Source organism: Oryctolagus cuniculus, chromosome 6, assembly GCF_051225735.1.
Source record: "Oryctolagus cuniculus isolate XC-2025 breed Fujian yellow rabbit chromosome 6, ASM5122573v1, whole genome shotgun sequence".
Taxonomy (NCBI): domain Eukaryota; kingdom Metazoa; phylum Chordata; class Mammalia; order Lagomorpha; family Leporidae; genus Oryctolagus; species Oryctolagus cuniculus.
This window is the reverse complement of record NC_142872.1, coordinates 123,190,620-123,207,120: the sequence shown is the minus strand read 5'-3', so window position 1 is coordinate 123,207,120 and position 16,501 is coordinate 123,190,620. Positions and strand designations below refer to the sequence as shown.

General features: G+C 41.0%; 1 protein-coding gene across 4 annotated transcripts in view; it reads right to left on the bottom strand.

The window, feature by feature from the left end:
* CPQ (carboxypeptidase Q) overlaps positions 1-16,501 on the bottom strand; it is a 601,598-nt gene that overhangs the window by 178,408 nt on the left and 406,689 nt on the right. For all 4 annotated transcript variants that reach the window (XM_089336354.1, XM_051844650.3, XM_089336355.1 and 1 more), the window contains exon 5: positions 14,148-14,259. In XM_089336354.1, the coding sequence (XP_089192480.1) occupies positions 14,148-14,259 (112 nt within the window). The remainder of the gene's footprint in view (positions 1-14,147; positions 14,260-16,501) is intronic.

Genomic DNA, 16,501 nt, shown 5'->3' with positions numbered 1-16,501 from the left:
TTATTTAGTGTAGGTTTAATCTTACAAGTACAAAGTAAAATGAAAGTAGATCATTATAAAAATTAAGAGAGAATAAAAGGCCGGCGCCGCGGCTCACTAGGCTAATCCTCTGCCTTGCGGCGCCAGCACACCAGGTTCTAGTCCCAGTTGGGGCGCCGGATTCTGTCCCGGTTGCCCCTCTTCCAGGCCAGCTCTCTGCTGTGGCCAGGGAGTGCAGTAGAGGATGGCCCAAGTCCTTGGGCCCTGCACCCCATGGGAGACCAGGATAAGTACCTGGCTCCTGCCATTGGATCAGCATGGTGCGCCGGCTGCAGCGCGCCAGCTGCGGCGGCCATTGGAGGGTGAACCAACGACAAAGGAGGACCTTCCTCTCTGTCTCTCTCTCACTGTCCACTCTGCCTGTCAAAAAAAAAAAAAAAAAAGTAACCTTAAGAAAAAGGGCCTTAGGCCCTTCATGCATAGATATATAATAAGTTCTACATTCTAGATCCAATTAAAATCATATATCTAGCACTTAGTTCAGAGCTAGGAACTGCATGTTCAAGAATGCTAACTGCCATTGTTACTTCCTCCTGAAATCAGAACTACACTACTCTCATACTCACATCTATATTGGAAAATCTGGGTGGGTAATCTTATTTGACCATATTTCATGTATGCTAAAGCAAGGAATAAGTATTCAATGCTACTATCCATCTTAAAAAAAGAAGTCATGAAATTTTATACATTTGCAATTAGTAAAATAATGCTACTCTTATCAAATGCTGTAGGACACTGAAGAAGTTTTTCCTCGTCATAACCACTATAAAGTTTGTCTTGCCTCCTTATATACCACATCATTATTCCACCAAGTGTCTCCATTTGCACCCCAAGCCAGTGAAGATGAGCACGGTGAATGGCAGCAAAGCCATCGTTTCCTTCAACATTATGTGCCATGTGTTTTCTATCTTTGCAACTCTGATGGATGTATGTTTTGTTCATGTTATGTTTGAGCCACATAACTGCCAGTCAAGTATATTGTCTTCTACTTACTGATAAAGATCTAAGGCCTAGGTAGTACAGTGGCCTACCAGAGGTAATAATGCATGTTTGAGAGGGCTGTTGGGAGTACTTGAAAAGATCATGGAAAGTAATGAGCATGTAGAATATATTCAATAAACATTGTTCTTTTCCTCTTTCTCCCAGGTGTTCAATTAATGTTTGTTGGAAATAAAAATGAAAATATAGGACATGAATCCTATATCTGGTAAGATACTTTGCATTCATCAAAAACCTACGCTTTACAATAAGTTTAACAACTTTTTTTTTACAACAGATTGTAAGATACCAGAAAGGTAATCAGTTCAAAAATTCCTCCATCAAATTCATTTGTGACCAAAAATAGCATTCAAATGACTTGAACTAAAATCATTTAAGTATAAAAGGTTAATTTACAGTTCCTTCTTTCAGAAAAGTAATAATTCCATTATGAAGCACTTCATAAAATATTTCTTTGTTCTATAACGTGCTGCCTGAAACAAGTGAATATGGGTTAGCTAAATGTATCTATGGCAATGGTGATGAGAGCAGAAACACAACCTTTGAAACATTTCTTTATGTTTTTCACACACATTCATCAAAGAAATAACTCAGGGTAGTTGCAATTACATTTTAAATATATTCCTTTTCAAATATGTCATTATTACAGAATCCTTTTTTAAAAAAGATTTATTTATTTGAGAGGCAGAGTTACAAGGAGGCAGAGGCATAGGCAGAGAGAGAGAGAGAGAGAGAGAGAGAGAGAGAGAGAGAGAAAGAGATCTTCTGTCCTCTGGTCACTCCCCAAATAGACACAATGGCTGGAGCTGGACTGATCTGAAGGAGCCTGGAGTTTCTTCCAGGTCTCCCACGTTGGTACAGGGGCCCAAGGACTTGGTCCGTCTTCCACTGCTTTCCCAGGTGCATTAGCAGGGAGCTGGATCAGAAGTGGAGCAGCCAGTACTCAAACTGGTGCCCATATGGGATGCTGGTCCTGTAAGCAGTGGCTTTACTGTAATACTACGCCACAGTGCCGGCCCCATAAAAGGACAATTTTACAAGCACTGGGGTCCACTATCCTTGGTCTTTCATGCATGAATATCTTCTGGGAATGCTGGAAACTCAGGTGTTTTGACTATACTAAAAGCAGAGGGATTTCTTGGGAATTTAGTAAGAAGGGTAAACAGTAAGCACTAGGTCTGATTCTTTGTTTCCTCTATCCCAATTTTTTCTACATGTCAAAGAGTTTACTTTGCAGTAAATTATGCTCCCCTCTACAGCTATTTCCTGTTTTTACTAGTCATTTCTTCAGGAATATTATAAACCTTCCTATATCTAGTGTTACTTAGGTTAAAGACATAGAGAGAGCAAAGAGGATGGGAAAAGATGAAGATCTTTCCATCTCCCTGTCTCAGGAGTGTTCTTTTAATTCTGTGTAACATGTATGAAGTGTCTTTTACATATACTCATGATGGAATCTATATAGGGGTGAAAGCCTATGAGTTTGGTTCATCAGAACCAGCTACTGTTCTTTTCTTACAAAGGATTCTCTGCTGTGGGAATGGCCCTGATGAAGCTGAACTGTGCAGTGGGTACAGATGCGAGAGTTGAGTCACATCTAGGGACTGACAGCATGTTGTACCAGGTAAAACCACTGCCTATAATGCTGGCATCCCACATGAGCACCAGTTTTGTGTCCCAACTACTCCATTTTTCCAATCCAGATCCCTGTTAATGGCCTGAGAAAGCAGTGGAGGATGGCCCCAGTGCTTGGTCCCCTGCACCCATGAGGGAGACCGATAAAAGCTCCTTGCTCCTGGCTTTGGCCTGGCCAAGTGCCGCCAGTTGTGGTCATCTGTGGAGTGAACCAGCAGATGGAAGATCTCTCTCTCCCTGTCTCTCCTTCTCTTTATGTAATTCTTTAAAGAAAAATAAATAAATTTTTAAAAAAAAGTATCATGTCTGAGATTATGTCTCCTGGAACATTGCAGACTCATTATTTTGGCACAATTAAAAATTAATAATGATTACTGTATTACTTAAGGTTTAATGGTGATCTGGTGCTGTCTAAATGATCCTACAAACTATTTAATATAAACTGTCCCCACAGTTAAGAATAGGAAACTGAGATTTAAAAAACTGAATGATTTGGAACCATCATTGTGATGTAATGGGTAAAGCGACCATCTGTGATGCCAGCATCCTATATGAGTGCTGGTTTTTGTCCTGGCTGCTCCACTTCCAATCCAGCTCCCTGGTAATGGCCTGGGAAAAGCAGTGTAAGATGGTCCAAGTGCCTGGGTCATGCTACCCTCGAGGAGACCTGGATGGATCTCCTAGTTTGTTATCTGGCCCAGTCCTGACCATTGGGGGCCATCTGGAGACTGAACCAGCAGATGGAAGATCTGTCTCTCTGTTTCTCCCTCTCTTTCTGTAACTGAGTTTCAAATAAATAAATAAATCTTTAAAAAATAAAAAAATTTAATAATATTTCCAAGGTAACACAGCTACTTAATACACCCAAAATTTTGAACGGAAGATATTTCCACATATAGTGCATGCTTATTCTACCATCCATGCTGCCGCTTATTTATCTCCAGATTTGAATTAGGGTTAAGAGAGTAAGATTCGCAATAAGATCTAAGTCACATCTTACAGGCTGGAGATTCTGGTATCAAGAGGGGTGTTGTGGGGAGCAGCCTGGACTAGACTGAGTTACTGGAATTAAGACTTATTCTATGCATCTGCTCTCCCACAATATGGCGCTGGGAGAGAAGTAAACAGCTTCTGCACAGCTGCCTCCAGTTCAACCAATAAACTGTAGGACTTGCTCCTGATTGGAGGAGAGCAGCGTACTCGGCGTGTGGGCAGCCGAGTTAGGATTGGCGGAGGAGGACTATAAAGGAGGAGAGAGACGGCATGCACCAGGAACATCTAAGGGGAACATCTAAGAGGAACACCTGTGCAGCCCCCAGAGAGCCGGCCGGCGGTGTGCCGCTCCCCTGCGGAAGTGGGGAATGTGGCCAGGGGGAACTGCCCTTCCACGGAGGTGGAAGGGATAGTAGCCAACCCGGGAAGAACCAGCAGCAAACCCGGGGAGGGCCAAGCAGACAAAAGAACAGCGCAGGGTTTTGTGTCGTTCCTCCACGAAGAGGGGGAGCGACATAATGGTGCCGTGACTCGGATATGAAGCCTAGGCAGGGTTTAGTGTCGTTCCTCCATGAAGAGGGGGAGCGACATAATGGTGCCGTGACTCGGATATGAAGCCTAGGCAGGGTCCTGTGTCGTTCCTCCATGAAGAGGGGGAGCGACATAATGGTGCCGTGACTCGGATATGAAGCCTAGGCAGGGTCCTGTGTCGTTCCTCCATGAAGAGGGGGAGCGACAGGTGTTAGCAGGATCACAAATATGTATTCTTATAATAGTCAACTTCTTTTAGTACTTGTTAGTCTGTTGTTTCTGTCTCACATTCAGTAGCTCTCTATTGCTAGTGTTTGCTGTAGAGAATGTTCACAAGAGTGGAGGGGCCCAAGAATGGACTAAGTCAAATCCTTATTCTACAGGACAATTTTTAAAACCCAGTTAACCATAAAGGTCGGATCAGATGTACATAGGATGTTTTCTTGTTTCTTTGCAGATCTCTGCTTTTATGCAAGTTTACTGGAACAGAATTCTTTGGAAACTGGGTAAACCACAACTTTTGCAAAATGCAAGATTAGCATGATGCAGAGAAGTATGTAGGCAAAGAACACAGCATCCCTGGAAACCCCATAACTTCCTCTTCGGTATATTTAGCATACAGAGGTAGAAGCTGCTTCATCCACCACAGAGCAAATAAAATTTACTTAGTAACTCTAAGGCTGTGGTTTTCTAGGCTCAGTATAACTGGAAATTCATCCACTCTGTTTTTCTGCGTGTCTCCCTTCTATTTACCACACTACTTTACAAGTTAAAAGAAGACATAGCATAATAATCTCATGAATCTCATGCTTAGATTGTCAATAGCACTTGTTGCCTATGGCATCAGCTCCAGATTTTAGCTTTCATTCAATGACCTTCACCTCTCATAAGATTCACTTTCTCTTAATCCTCACTCCCTTACTGCTACAGATTTACTAACATTCTCTACTCCTCAAACTATACTTTCATGAACACCAATTTTGTTCTTTCTTGTCCCACTTTCCAAGCATTAGCTCTATGTCTCTGTCCATGTGAATCCACTGCTGCTGCTCCATAAGCTCCTTGATGTCCTTCTATCTATAAAAGAGTTGTTCAACACTTATCATCAAAATAGCACAGCTCATGTGAGCCAAGTCATGCAGAATTAAATGATACTGTTTTAATGAGGTGGTCCAGGTTTGCTCTTTAGACTTGTATGTATCCCATTCTTGCATGGAAGGAAATCTACTGGGGCACTAAGGATAACGTTATGTACTCTTTTCCATGGCCCCATTTCTCCAGGATAAATAGTATCAGCCTCTTAATATTCCAGTTCCTTTATAACCCAATTTCCAGATTTTATTGGGTCGTATAGGCCAAATCAGACTAGATGTGGGCGTGGGGGGATCTGAGTATGCTATGAATAAAAGGGGCCTGGAGATTCTTCCTCTGCCAGCCTTCATCTGCCACCCCTCTAGACTCTACCAGACAGGAAGCGATTGGTTCTGGTGCTCTAAGCTCCTAGGTCTAAGCTGTGTCTGCCTTTGCACAGAAATGGTGTATCTCAACTAGCAGATAAAGTAACAACAGTAATATTCATGGTGCCTAACGCTTTAAAATAATTAAGGAATCTCCCATACCACATCCAAACTAAAAATCAAACCACATTTTATGTGATTCATTTTTAAATCTTCATCTCATGGATATATTTTGCAAATAAATCTGCATGCCATTTGTCTTTTTATATATGCCAGTAGAAATCTCCCATGTTAGCTAAATGAGATATAAAGGTGCTAAGGACATTTGTGAAATTTAAAAATACATTCATATCTCAGGGAAAATTCTCAAATGAGGGAAAAAAAAAGCCTGTTTTCCTTCCTTCCTTCCTTCCTTCCTTCCTTCCTTCCTTCCTTCCTTCCTATCTATATATGTATCCAGTTTGCCACTAGAAAGTATTTTTTTTTTGACAGGCAGAGTGGACAGTGAGAGAGACAGAGAGAAAGGTCTTGCTTTTCCGTTGGTTCACCCCTCAATGGCCACTGCGGCCTGCACACCACGCTGATCCGAAGCCAGGAGTCAGGTGCTTCTCCTGGTCTCCCATGCAGGTGCAGGGCCCAGGGACTTGGGCCATCCTCCACTGCACTCCTGAGCCACAGCAGAGAGCTGGACTGCAAGAGGAGCAACCGGGACAGAATCCAGCGCCCAGATCGGGACTAGAACCCCACCGCAGGTTGAAGATTAGCCTATTGAGCCCCGGCGCTGGCCGAAAGTATTTTTAAAAATACTCAGGACCAGTGATTTGAATCAAAGGTTTCTTCAGGGCCATCAGTCTCCCTACTTGTGTTCAAAAAACAATTGCAGGCCGGCACCGTGGCTCACTAGGCTAATTCTCCGCCTGCGGCACCGGCACCCTGGGTTCTAGTCCCAGTTGGGGTGCCAGGTTCTGTCCTGGTTGCACCTCTTCTAGTCCAGCTCTCTGCTGTGGCCCAGGAAGGCAGTGGAGGATGGCTCAAGTGCTTGGGCCCTGCACCTGCATGGGAGACCAGGAGGAAGCACCTGGCTCCTGGCTTCAGATCGGCGCAGCGCACTGGCCATAGCAGCCATTTGGGGTGTGAACCAAGGGAAGCAAGACCTTTCTCTCTGCCTCTCTCTCTCACTGTCTAACTCTGCCTGTCAAAAAAAAAAATTGCAAAGGAAGAACATACAAAATGGGAGTAGGGAGAGTTCATAGACTGTTTTAAGATAAAAATTCCTTCTAGAAAAAAAAAATCTTACCAAATTCAATTTCATGTGAGGCCGCAGAAAAAAATGACAAAATCTTCAACAAAATTCACATATTTCTGATAATACTACATTGATTTTTCAATAAAAAGAATCAGATATTGTGGATTAAAAAACAGGTTGTTGTGCAGAGTTTGCACCTGAATGAACACAAGAGCTCATCAAAAAGAAATATAAGAATAATAGCTGTAACACCAAGGAACTCTCGCATGGTTCTACCTTCTCAATATTCTGACAACCACAAGTCCCTAAAACGTATCTGACAATCTATAATGAAATCAAATCCAAGGCCATTTGTACTCAGTTCCATGAATGCATCCAAGCAAGTATTCTTGGATTCTTCTTTAATCTGCCACCACTAAAAAGTATGTCCCTAAATGTACCCATGGAACATTCTTCCAAATAATGTTTTTGATGAATAAATTATGCAGAATGAATCTCCCAACCTTATTTGACTGTAGGGTATTTTTCTTTGTTTCTATATAGGATCTCTTGTTATCCATAGCATGAGTGTTCCTAAAGACAGACTGGGATGCTGTTCCAATAAAACACTATTCATAAGTACTTAAGTGAACAAGTTGGAGTCAGGCTGCCTGGATTTACATTTTTCACATAATAGTTGTTGACAATGTCAACAACAGTTCACATTGGGTGGGGTTTTTAGCTTTTCTCTGCTTCAGTTTTCTCTTTAGTAAAAAGGACATAACAAAAGTTAGCTACTGCTTGGGGTGTATTTTGGGGACCAAAGAGATCCTATATATGGTGGAGTGCTTAGCACAATGTCAACACCACATTAATATTCAGTGACTGATAGCTAGTGGTAATTTTATTATACCCAGTGGTATGGCTAAGCCCTCCGTGGGAGATGTTGTTTCTAACTGGGGTCTCCTTTCTGGAACTAGGCTAACCCTAAATTTTTTTTCGGGGCTCTTGCTATTTCTAGCTTTACCCATATGTCTCCATTTCCTTAGAAGCTGGTCATTTCCTTTCCCCCAGTTATTCTAGATTGGATTTTGTGGGACTTTTCCAAGCCAGACTTGATCAGGGTTTGTGAGAAGCAAACCCTCTTCTGCACCTCTAAGAGAACCCACTACATGGCAAGTGGATGAATAAAGCTGTAGGGACAGTGAAAATTTTAAGAACATTTTCTTGATCACTCAAGTAACACACCCACTGAATAAAAATCCAACATTATGTAAATATGTCAAGTAAAAGTAGGCGTGTCCTATAATTCTGTACCATTTCCTCCCCTCACAATCTCAAGACTGCTACTGTCAACAATTTTCTCCCAATTTTAAATATGTGCTGGACTAAAAGCTCTTTCCTTTGCTGCAAACACTTTCTCCATCCCCTTTTTGTTTCAAGAGTTCCTATTTGTCTACATAAAAGAAAGTTCAAATATCACCTCAGTGAAGTTGCCCTGATCTAGCCAAGCCACGCAGGTCCCTCCTTCCACCAGATGTCCCAAATAATTTACATACACTACATTGAGAGAATTTATAACGATTCATTTCAATGCTTGCAAGAAATGTCTGAAATGCCTCTCCCAATTCATGAAATCTAGGGCTATGTCTTCTTCCTCTTTGGTAGAAAGCATTTGGTATACATATATGCAGCCCACGCAGAACAAGCATTTATTTGGTGAATGAGTGAAGGAATATACAAAACATAGTTTTTTCCAAGAGATCTTCAAGCTCTATAATAATCACACTTAGCATGCTCACATTAAATTTCTGTAAAAAGCTGTTTCTTTTTTAAACATATTGATTTAATTGAAAAAGTTAGGAGGAGAGAGAGAGGAGAAGGGGTGGGGGAGAGAGAGAGAGAAAGAAAGAAAGAGAGGTCTTCCTTCTGCTGGTTCATTCCCCAGATGGCCCCAACAGCCAAGGCTAGGCCAGGCTGAAGCCAGGAGCTTCTTATGGGTGTCTCATGTGGGTAGCAGGGCCCCAAGCACTTTGGCCATCTTCTATTGCTTTTCCCAGGCCATTACCAGTGAGCTAGATCAGAAGTGGCACAGCCAAGACTCAAATTGGCACCCATATGGGATATCAGCATCACGGGTGGTGGCTTCACCCACTAGGCCATAACACCAGCCCCAAAAGGTGTTTCTTATGCAACCCATATTCCAACAACCAAGTGATACTTTTAATTATATATCTTGTCATTTTGCTAGGTCTAAAAACTCGAAATTCTAACTTCACATAAAAAATAAAGTTGGGAAAATTTTGAAAGGGAGAGTAGTTTATTCTTCAAGTGCCAAATTAACATTTTGAAGCACAACATCTTCAGCCATAGGTTTTGTCCACTAACGCTAGAACATTCCAGGAAATGTCATTTCAAATAAACAGTTTCATGTCCAGTAAACCACAAATACAAAAAAGTATTCAACAGCACTTCACAGCAAATAGCCTTCTGGTGACAGTTGCTCAGGAATGACTGATTATATTTACAAAGCACAAATATCTTTTCTGTTAGGTTAATTGAATCTAATTTAAGCTGATGACTTGAGCATAAGAGTGAATCAATAAGAGTGGTGAAAGAGGACAACAAAAGAGCAGATACCAGAAGGATGAATCTTAAAAAAAGATTCCCAAATATCAGAAAGCCCCGCTGGACCAACACTTCAAATTAACAAGCTCCACTGAGGGCCTCTGACATGCATGCTGCATGACACATCATTCAAGGAACAGCATCCAAAAGGAATCTCATTACTCTTGGAAAAAGAGATTGCCAGAGAGCCTTCATATTTCATCAATTAAAAAGTTTGTGCTTAATGTAATTAAGTAATACAATTATGAGTCCATTTCTTGGCCTTAAGCCCAAGATCCTATTTCTTATTTAAGTATATCAAAAAATGTTTTCCCAGTATTTATATGTCACTTGTTGGAACTTCTTTTCATCTTAAAATATACAGGCAATCTACAAATAGAAATCCACAATCAACTTTAAAATGAGGAGTAAGGCTCAGTGGGTGAGCTCACAGGAAGTGTGGACAGAGTCACCACTCAACATCAGCAGAACATGGGTATAGAAGTGAGTATGAGAAATTCAAGACTCCATAAATACAGTATGAAAATGGAAACACAGAGGTGTCTCTGAGTTTTCTTTACACAAAGGATGGTTATAGGGATACCAGAGAAGTTGGCTCTGAGTTAACTAGTGTCACTAACATACTCAGTTAGGAGGCAAACTAATCACTAACGGGGGTGGAGGTAAAACACCCAACACCACCAACAACATAGCCATGTCTTCTCATATAGAAAAAGTTCTGTGTCAGAAACGTCAGAATCACATACATTATGTGAATAGCTCATTTAATTTACAAAGCAACTCCATAAGGCAGAAACTATTATTACCCTCACTTCACAGATAAGAAAACTGAGGCACAGAGAAGCAAAGTAACTTACCTGAGACCATACAGTTATAAAGTTGCACAGCCAAGATTTGAACCCAGGTAGTCTGGCTCCAGAGCCCTGTGTTCTATGCTTACTATGCTGCTTCCTTACACTAATTTCAAGGGCATTACTCTTTATTTTAGAGTTTTATTCATATGTTTATGTAGGTTTTCAGAAATCTTCTGGAGATTTGAGCCCTGAATTGAAAAGATTGATTGCTATCAAAAGCAACTGAAGTTCATGAACTTTCAGAGCTGGAAAAAGATACTTAATTCACCTTTGCCTAGTGTTTGACATTTATCCATGCAATTGAATTCAACTCAATTAACAATGATTTAAGGGTCCCATGCTGAGTGCCAAAGCAGTGAGATTCAAAGCATAGAGAAGACACAATTTTATCTCAATGTAAAGCAAATGAAGTCCTCTGGAAGCTTGCAGATGAATAGAGATGAGGACACTGATGTCCAGAGTACAAAAGACCTGCCTGTGGCCAAAAAAGGAGCTTGTAACACAGGGACCCCGATTGAAATTCAGATGGGCCTAGTGTCTGCTTTTACTTCACCTTTCCAAGCTGATTGAACATACTGAAGTAAAATTAATTTCCAAAGTAATTTTTTTCTCTCTTCAGAAGAAAAATGTTTACCTTCTGCCTGCTTTACTCTAGAACCCACTTCATTCAGGAATGAAATGAGAAACGGAAGACAGTCCAGGGATATTTTGAACATAGTGAAAGAGGAAAGAATTTAAATAGTGTCTCTCAGACCTGCAAAATAATGCTATTTTTTGGTCTTATGTGTTGGACAATTTCTCTCCAAAACATTACCCAATATTAAAAGTGGGAGCCGGCGCCGTGGCTCACTAGGCTAATCCTCCGCCTTGCGCTGCCGGCACACTGGTTCTAGTCCCGGTAGGGGCGCCGGATTCTGTCCCAGTTGCCCCTCTTCCAGGCCAGCTCTTTGCTGTGGCCAGGGAGTGCAGTGGAGGATGGCCCAGGTGCTTGGGCCCTGCATCCCATGGGAGACCAGGAGAAGCACCTGGCTCCTGCTTTCGGATAGGCGCGGTGCGCTGGCCGCAGCAGCCATTGGAGGGTGAACCAACGGCAAAGGAAGACCTTTTTCTCTGTCTCTCTTTCTCACTGTCCACTCTGCCTGTCCAAAAAAAAAAAAAAAAAAAAAAAAAAGTGGGTACTGACTATGTCAGTGCTGATAACCATGTGTGTGCACAGGTGTATGTGTAGGTCTACAGCTGTCTTCTGAAGACATGCTTTAACCTCTATGTTCCAGATTTTAAAAATTGTTCTATAAGAACCAAAGAAGGTGCTTAGTGCATCTTTTCTGTCATGTATGAAAATGATACTAAAATATAAAATCTAAGATTTTCAATGAGTTTGTTTTCTTGTTACATAAAGAATTTTTATTAGTGTATTTTAGTGGTTCTCAAACTGGTGTAACTCCTTCTCTCTCCTCCCTAAGGGCACATCTGCTAACGTCTGGTACATTTTTGATTGTCACAACTTGAGAGGTTTAGGGGAGAGAGTGCTATTGGTATCAGTGGTTAGTGGTCAGGGATACCCCATGTCATCCATGGGATAGATTTTACAAGGAAGAATGATCTGATCCAAATGTCAATAGTGCCAACATTGAGCAACACTGGCACTATTTAAAAATAAAAACATGGGAGGCCAGCATTGTGGCTCACTTGGTTAATCCTCTGCCTGCGGCGCAGGCATCCCTTATGGGTGCCGGATTCTGTCCCAGTTGCTCCTCTTCCAGTCCAGCTCTCAGCTCTCTGCTGTGGCCTGGGAAGGCAGTGGAAGATGGACCAAGTGCTTGGGCCCTGCACCCACACAGGAAACCAGGAAGAAGCACCTGGCTCCTGGCTTCGGATCAGCGTAGCTCCGACCATAGCGGCCATTTGTGGGGTGAACCAACGGGAGACTTTTCTCTCTGTCCCTCTCTCACTGCCTGACTCTGTCAAAAAAAAATAAATAAAAGTAAAAAACATGGATGACCACCTTTCTGTATCTCCATTTTAAAACCCACATAAGGTTTACATTAGAAAGTTTTGCCCCAAACAAGAGAACTTCCACAACCACCGTTAATAAGATGAGTTGTTTACAGAATTCGAAGGATGGGAGGACAAGCATGACTTTAAACACTTAATGGCTTAATAAGTGATGGAATGTCCTGATCTTAGCACATCTGAAACTGGGATTATTTCATAGTATGCTACAAGACAATCTATTGATGAGATATTTTTCAAATCACCAATGGCTTGATTCAGACATGGAACTGTCCCTTCAGACTATCTCATTACTTTTAATAACACCCAAAATTCAACTTTTTGAACAGCATACAAAGGTAATGTATGTTGTTTTCTTTTCAAATATGGTCAGGAAAATAAATTGCGTTTACTATTAGCCCTTCCTTTTTTTATTTTATTTTTTTAACTTTTATTTAATGAATATAAATTTCCAAAGTACGGCTTATGGATTACAATGGCTTCCCCCCCATAACGTCCCTCCCACCTGCAACCCTCCCCTTTCCCACTCCCTCTCCCCTTCCATTCACATGAGGATTCATTTTCGATTCTCTTTATATACAGAAGATCAGTTTAGCATACATTAAGTAAAGATTTCAACAGTTTGCTCCCACACAGAAACATAAAGTGAAAAATAATAGATGATTTTTAAATGATGATGAAATCAGATCAGAACTATTGTCATGTTTAATCCCAGTGAGAGTCAAGTTGGGAATTGATAATTTCTTCTTCTTTTTTTTTTTTTTACAGAAGATCAGTTTAGTATACATTAAGTAAAGATTTCAACAGTTTGCACCCCCATAGAAACACAAAGTGAAATATACTGTTTGAGTACTCATTATAGTATTAAGCCTCAATGTACAGCACATTAAGGACAGAGATCCTACATGAGAAGTAAGTGCACAGTGACTCCTGTTGTTGACTTTACAAATTGACACTCCTGTTTATGGCATCAGTAATCTCCCTATACACCAGTCATGAGTTTCCAAGGCTATGGAAGCCCCTTGAGTTCTCCGACTCTTATCTTGTTTAGACAAGGTCATAGTCAAAGTGGAGGTTCTCTCCTCCCTTCAGAGAAAGGTACCTCCTTCTTTGATGACCTGTTCTTTCTATTGGGATCTCACTCACAGAGATCTTTCATTTAGGTTTTTTTTTTTTTGCCAGAGTGTCTTGGCTTTCCATGCCTGAAATACTCTCATGGGCTTTTCAGCCAGATCGGAATGCCTTTAGGGCTGATTCTGAGGCCAGAGTGCTGTTTAGGACATCCGCCATTCTATGAGTCTTTTAATACCTTTCCATCTTCCCCAAATCTAGTTTTACTCTCTGATTTCTATCAAGGAAAAACCACTGACCTTGATGAATTATCCTCCTGGACTTATAATGTCTTATGATGAATAAGGAAAAGGAAGCAGGAGGGTGCTGATCTTAGTCTGTGTTGATCTTGACTTCTTTACATAGTCCTTACCTGATGCAGCTACATTTGCTTCAGTTTCAGTTGCTTGTTCATTTTCCCCAGTGGCTGATAATATTTGATACTCTGAATACCTGGAGTACACTTGAGTAAAAATTTCTTTCTTTAAGGGGATAAGTTGGTTTTTTGTTGAGAACAAACTGATAAAAATTATATATATATAGACCTCGTGAGGGTATTTGGATACACCACAGTAAATAATGTGTTAAGTATTTTGTGTATTGAGTTAAACACATCACTTCTGAGATTCTCACACCTGAGTTAATTATTTTCTAAATATTTACCGAGATCTTTAATAAGCGAGAGTGCTTCCCAGGATATAAAGGCTCCACCACCATCATCCATGGCACCCTGCCCAACATCCCAGCTGTCCAGATGTCCACTGACCAGTACAACCTAGGACAAATAACAAAAGAGAAAACCAAAAAAAAAAACTAAACAAAATGACATCAAAGAAGAATGATTCATAGGAATTCCAAATACAAAAAAGACACTTTTCTATTTTCTGGGTTTTTTTGAATCTTTTAAGATATATGTCATTTCTAGTGAAAAAGTTGGATGTACAGACAATACCCTTAAAGGGTCTCAGGCCATTCTTTTTTTTTTAATATTTATTTATTTATTCAAAAGTCAGAGTTACAGAGAGAGAGGAGAGGCAGAGAGAGAGAGAGAGAGAGAGAGAGAGAGAGAGAGAGAAAGGTCTTCCATCTGTTGGTTTAGTTCCCAATTGACCGTAATGGCCACAGCTGTGCTGCTCCGAGGCCAGGAGCCAGGAGCTTCTTCCGGGTCTCCCACGCAGGTGCAGGGGCCCAAGGACTGGCGCCATCTTCTACTGCTATCCCAGGCCATAACAGAGAGCTGTATCAGAAGTGGAGCAGCCAGGTCTCGAACTGGCACCCATATGGGATGCTAGAGCTTCAGGCCAGGGCGTTAACCTGTCTGTGCCACAGCGCAGGTGGCCCCTCAGGCCATTCTAATAGTGATAAAAGTCCTCTGCTTGTGCTTCTCTCTTTTAAAGCAGTGAATTTAAATTTTTACTTTTAGTTACCTTTAAAATATTAAAAATTTATTAACAATAATTGAATATGTTTCTAGGTTATGAGCAACATTTCAATGTATGATTACAGCCTGTGTTGATCAAATCAGGGTAATTAACACTTTCCCTTCTTTGTCATTACTTTATGACTGGAGCCTTGGAATTCCTCTCTTTTATTAATACAATTTTAAATACTGACGATGTTGGTTTATTACTGACAGATGTTAGATTATTATATGGCTTAAAATCTAAATGATATAAAAGTGGAGTTCAAAATTTCAAGCATATTCTCAATTGTCCCAAATTCTAGAAGACATACAATAAACATGTGTTAGATTAAATTCAATTGAAAAATAAAAATAATTTATTTTTTACATGATTTTTGGGCACTGTAAATTATTCTGAAGTTGAATAAATAAATATTTCTGTTTAAAAACTAGATCTAATTGAGCAAGAGAGCTTTTAAACGAGGTTTTAATTTACATTAGTGTTAAATAAATCTAGAGCTATTATAAATTTTAAATCACCATAGGTTTAAATGCTTTCCAATAACTCTTCCTAAGAAAATATAAGCATATATTTTACTGGACCGAAGTTACATGGACACATTTCAAACAAGTTAAAAACTAGTTTAGGTGCCGGCGCTCTGGCACAGCAGGTTAACGCCCTGACCTGAAGCGCCGGCATCCCATATGGGCTCTGGTTCTAGTCCCGGCTGCTCTTCTTCCAATCCAGCTCTCTGCTATGGCCTGGGAAAGCAGTGGAAGCCCAAGTGCCTGTGCCCATGCACCCACGTGAGAGACCCAGAAGAAGCTCCTGGCTCCTGGCTTCGGATCGGCATAGCTCTGGCCATTGCAGCCATCTGGGGAATGAATCATCAGATGGAAGCTCGCTCTCTCTCTGCCTCTCCTCTCTCTCTGTAACTCTGACTTTCAAATAAATAAATGAATCTTTTAAAAAAACTAGATTAAAATGATGCTGGGGCAATGTAACATCAAAATGCAAAAAGAAGTACTTTGATCCAAACATAATATAATCAATATAAAATTTTGAGTCTGATGGATTACAAATCTAAATAATTTGAAATTTAATAAAAGAATAAAAAAAACTTTAGAAAAAGGACACCTTTGCCAAGTTGCAGTAGGCAAAGATTTTTTTTTTTTTTTAATTTGGACACAGGGAGTAGCATTGCAGCATAGTAGGTAAAGCGCTGCCTGCAATGCCAGCATCCCATATGGGTACTGGTTTATGTCCGGGTTGTTTCACTTCTATTTTTTTATTTTTTTATTTTTTTTTATTTATTTATTTTTTTTATTTTTTTTATTTTTGATAGGCAGAGTGGACAGTGAGAGAGAGAGACAGAGAGAGAAAGGTCTTCCTTTGCCGTTGGTTCACCCTCCAATGGCCGCCGCACCTGGTGCGCTGCGGCCGGCGCACCGCGCTGATCCGATGGCAGGAGCCAGGATCCAGGTGCTTTTCCTGGTCTCCCATGGGGTGCAGGGCCCAAGCACCTGGGCCATCCTCCACTGCACTCCCTGGCCATAGCAGAGAGCTGGCCTGGAAGAGGGGCAACCGGGACAGAATCCGGCGCCCCGACCGGGA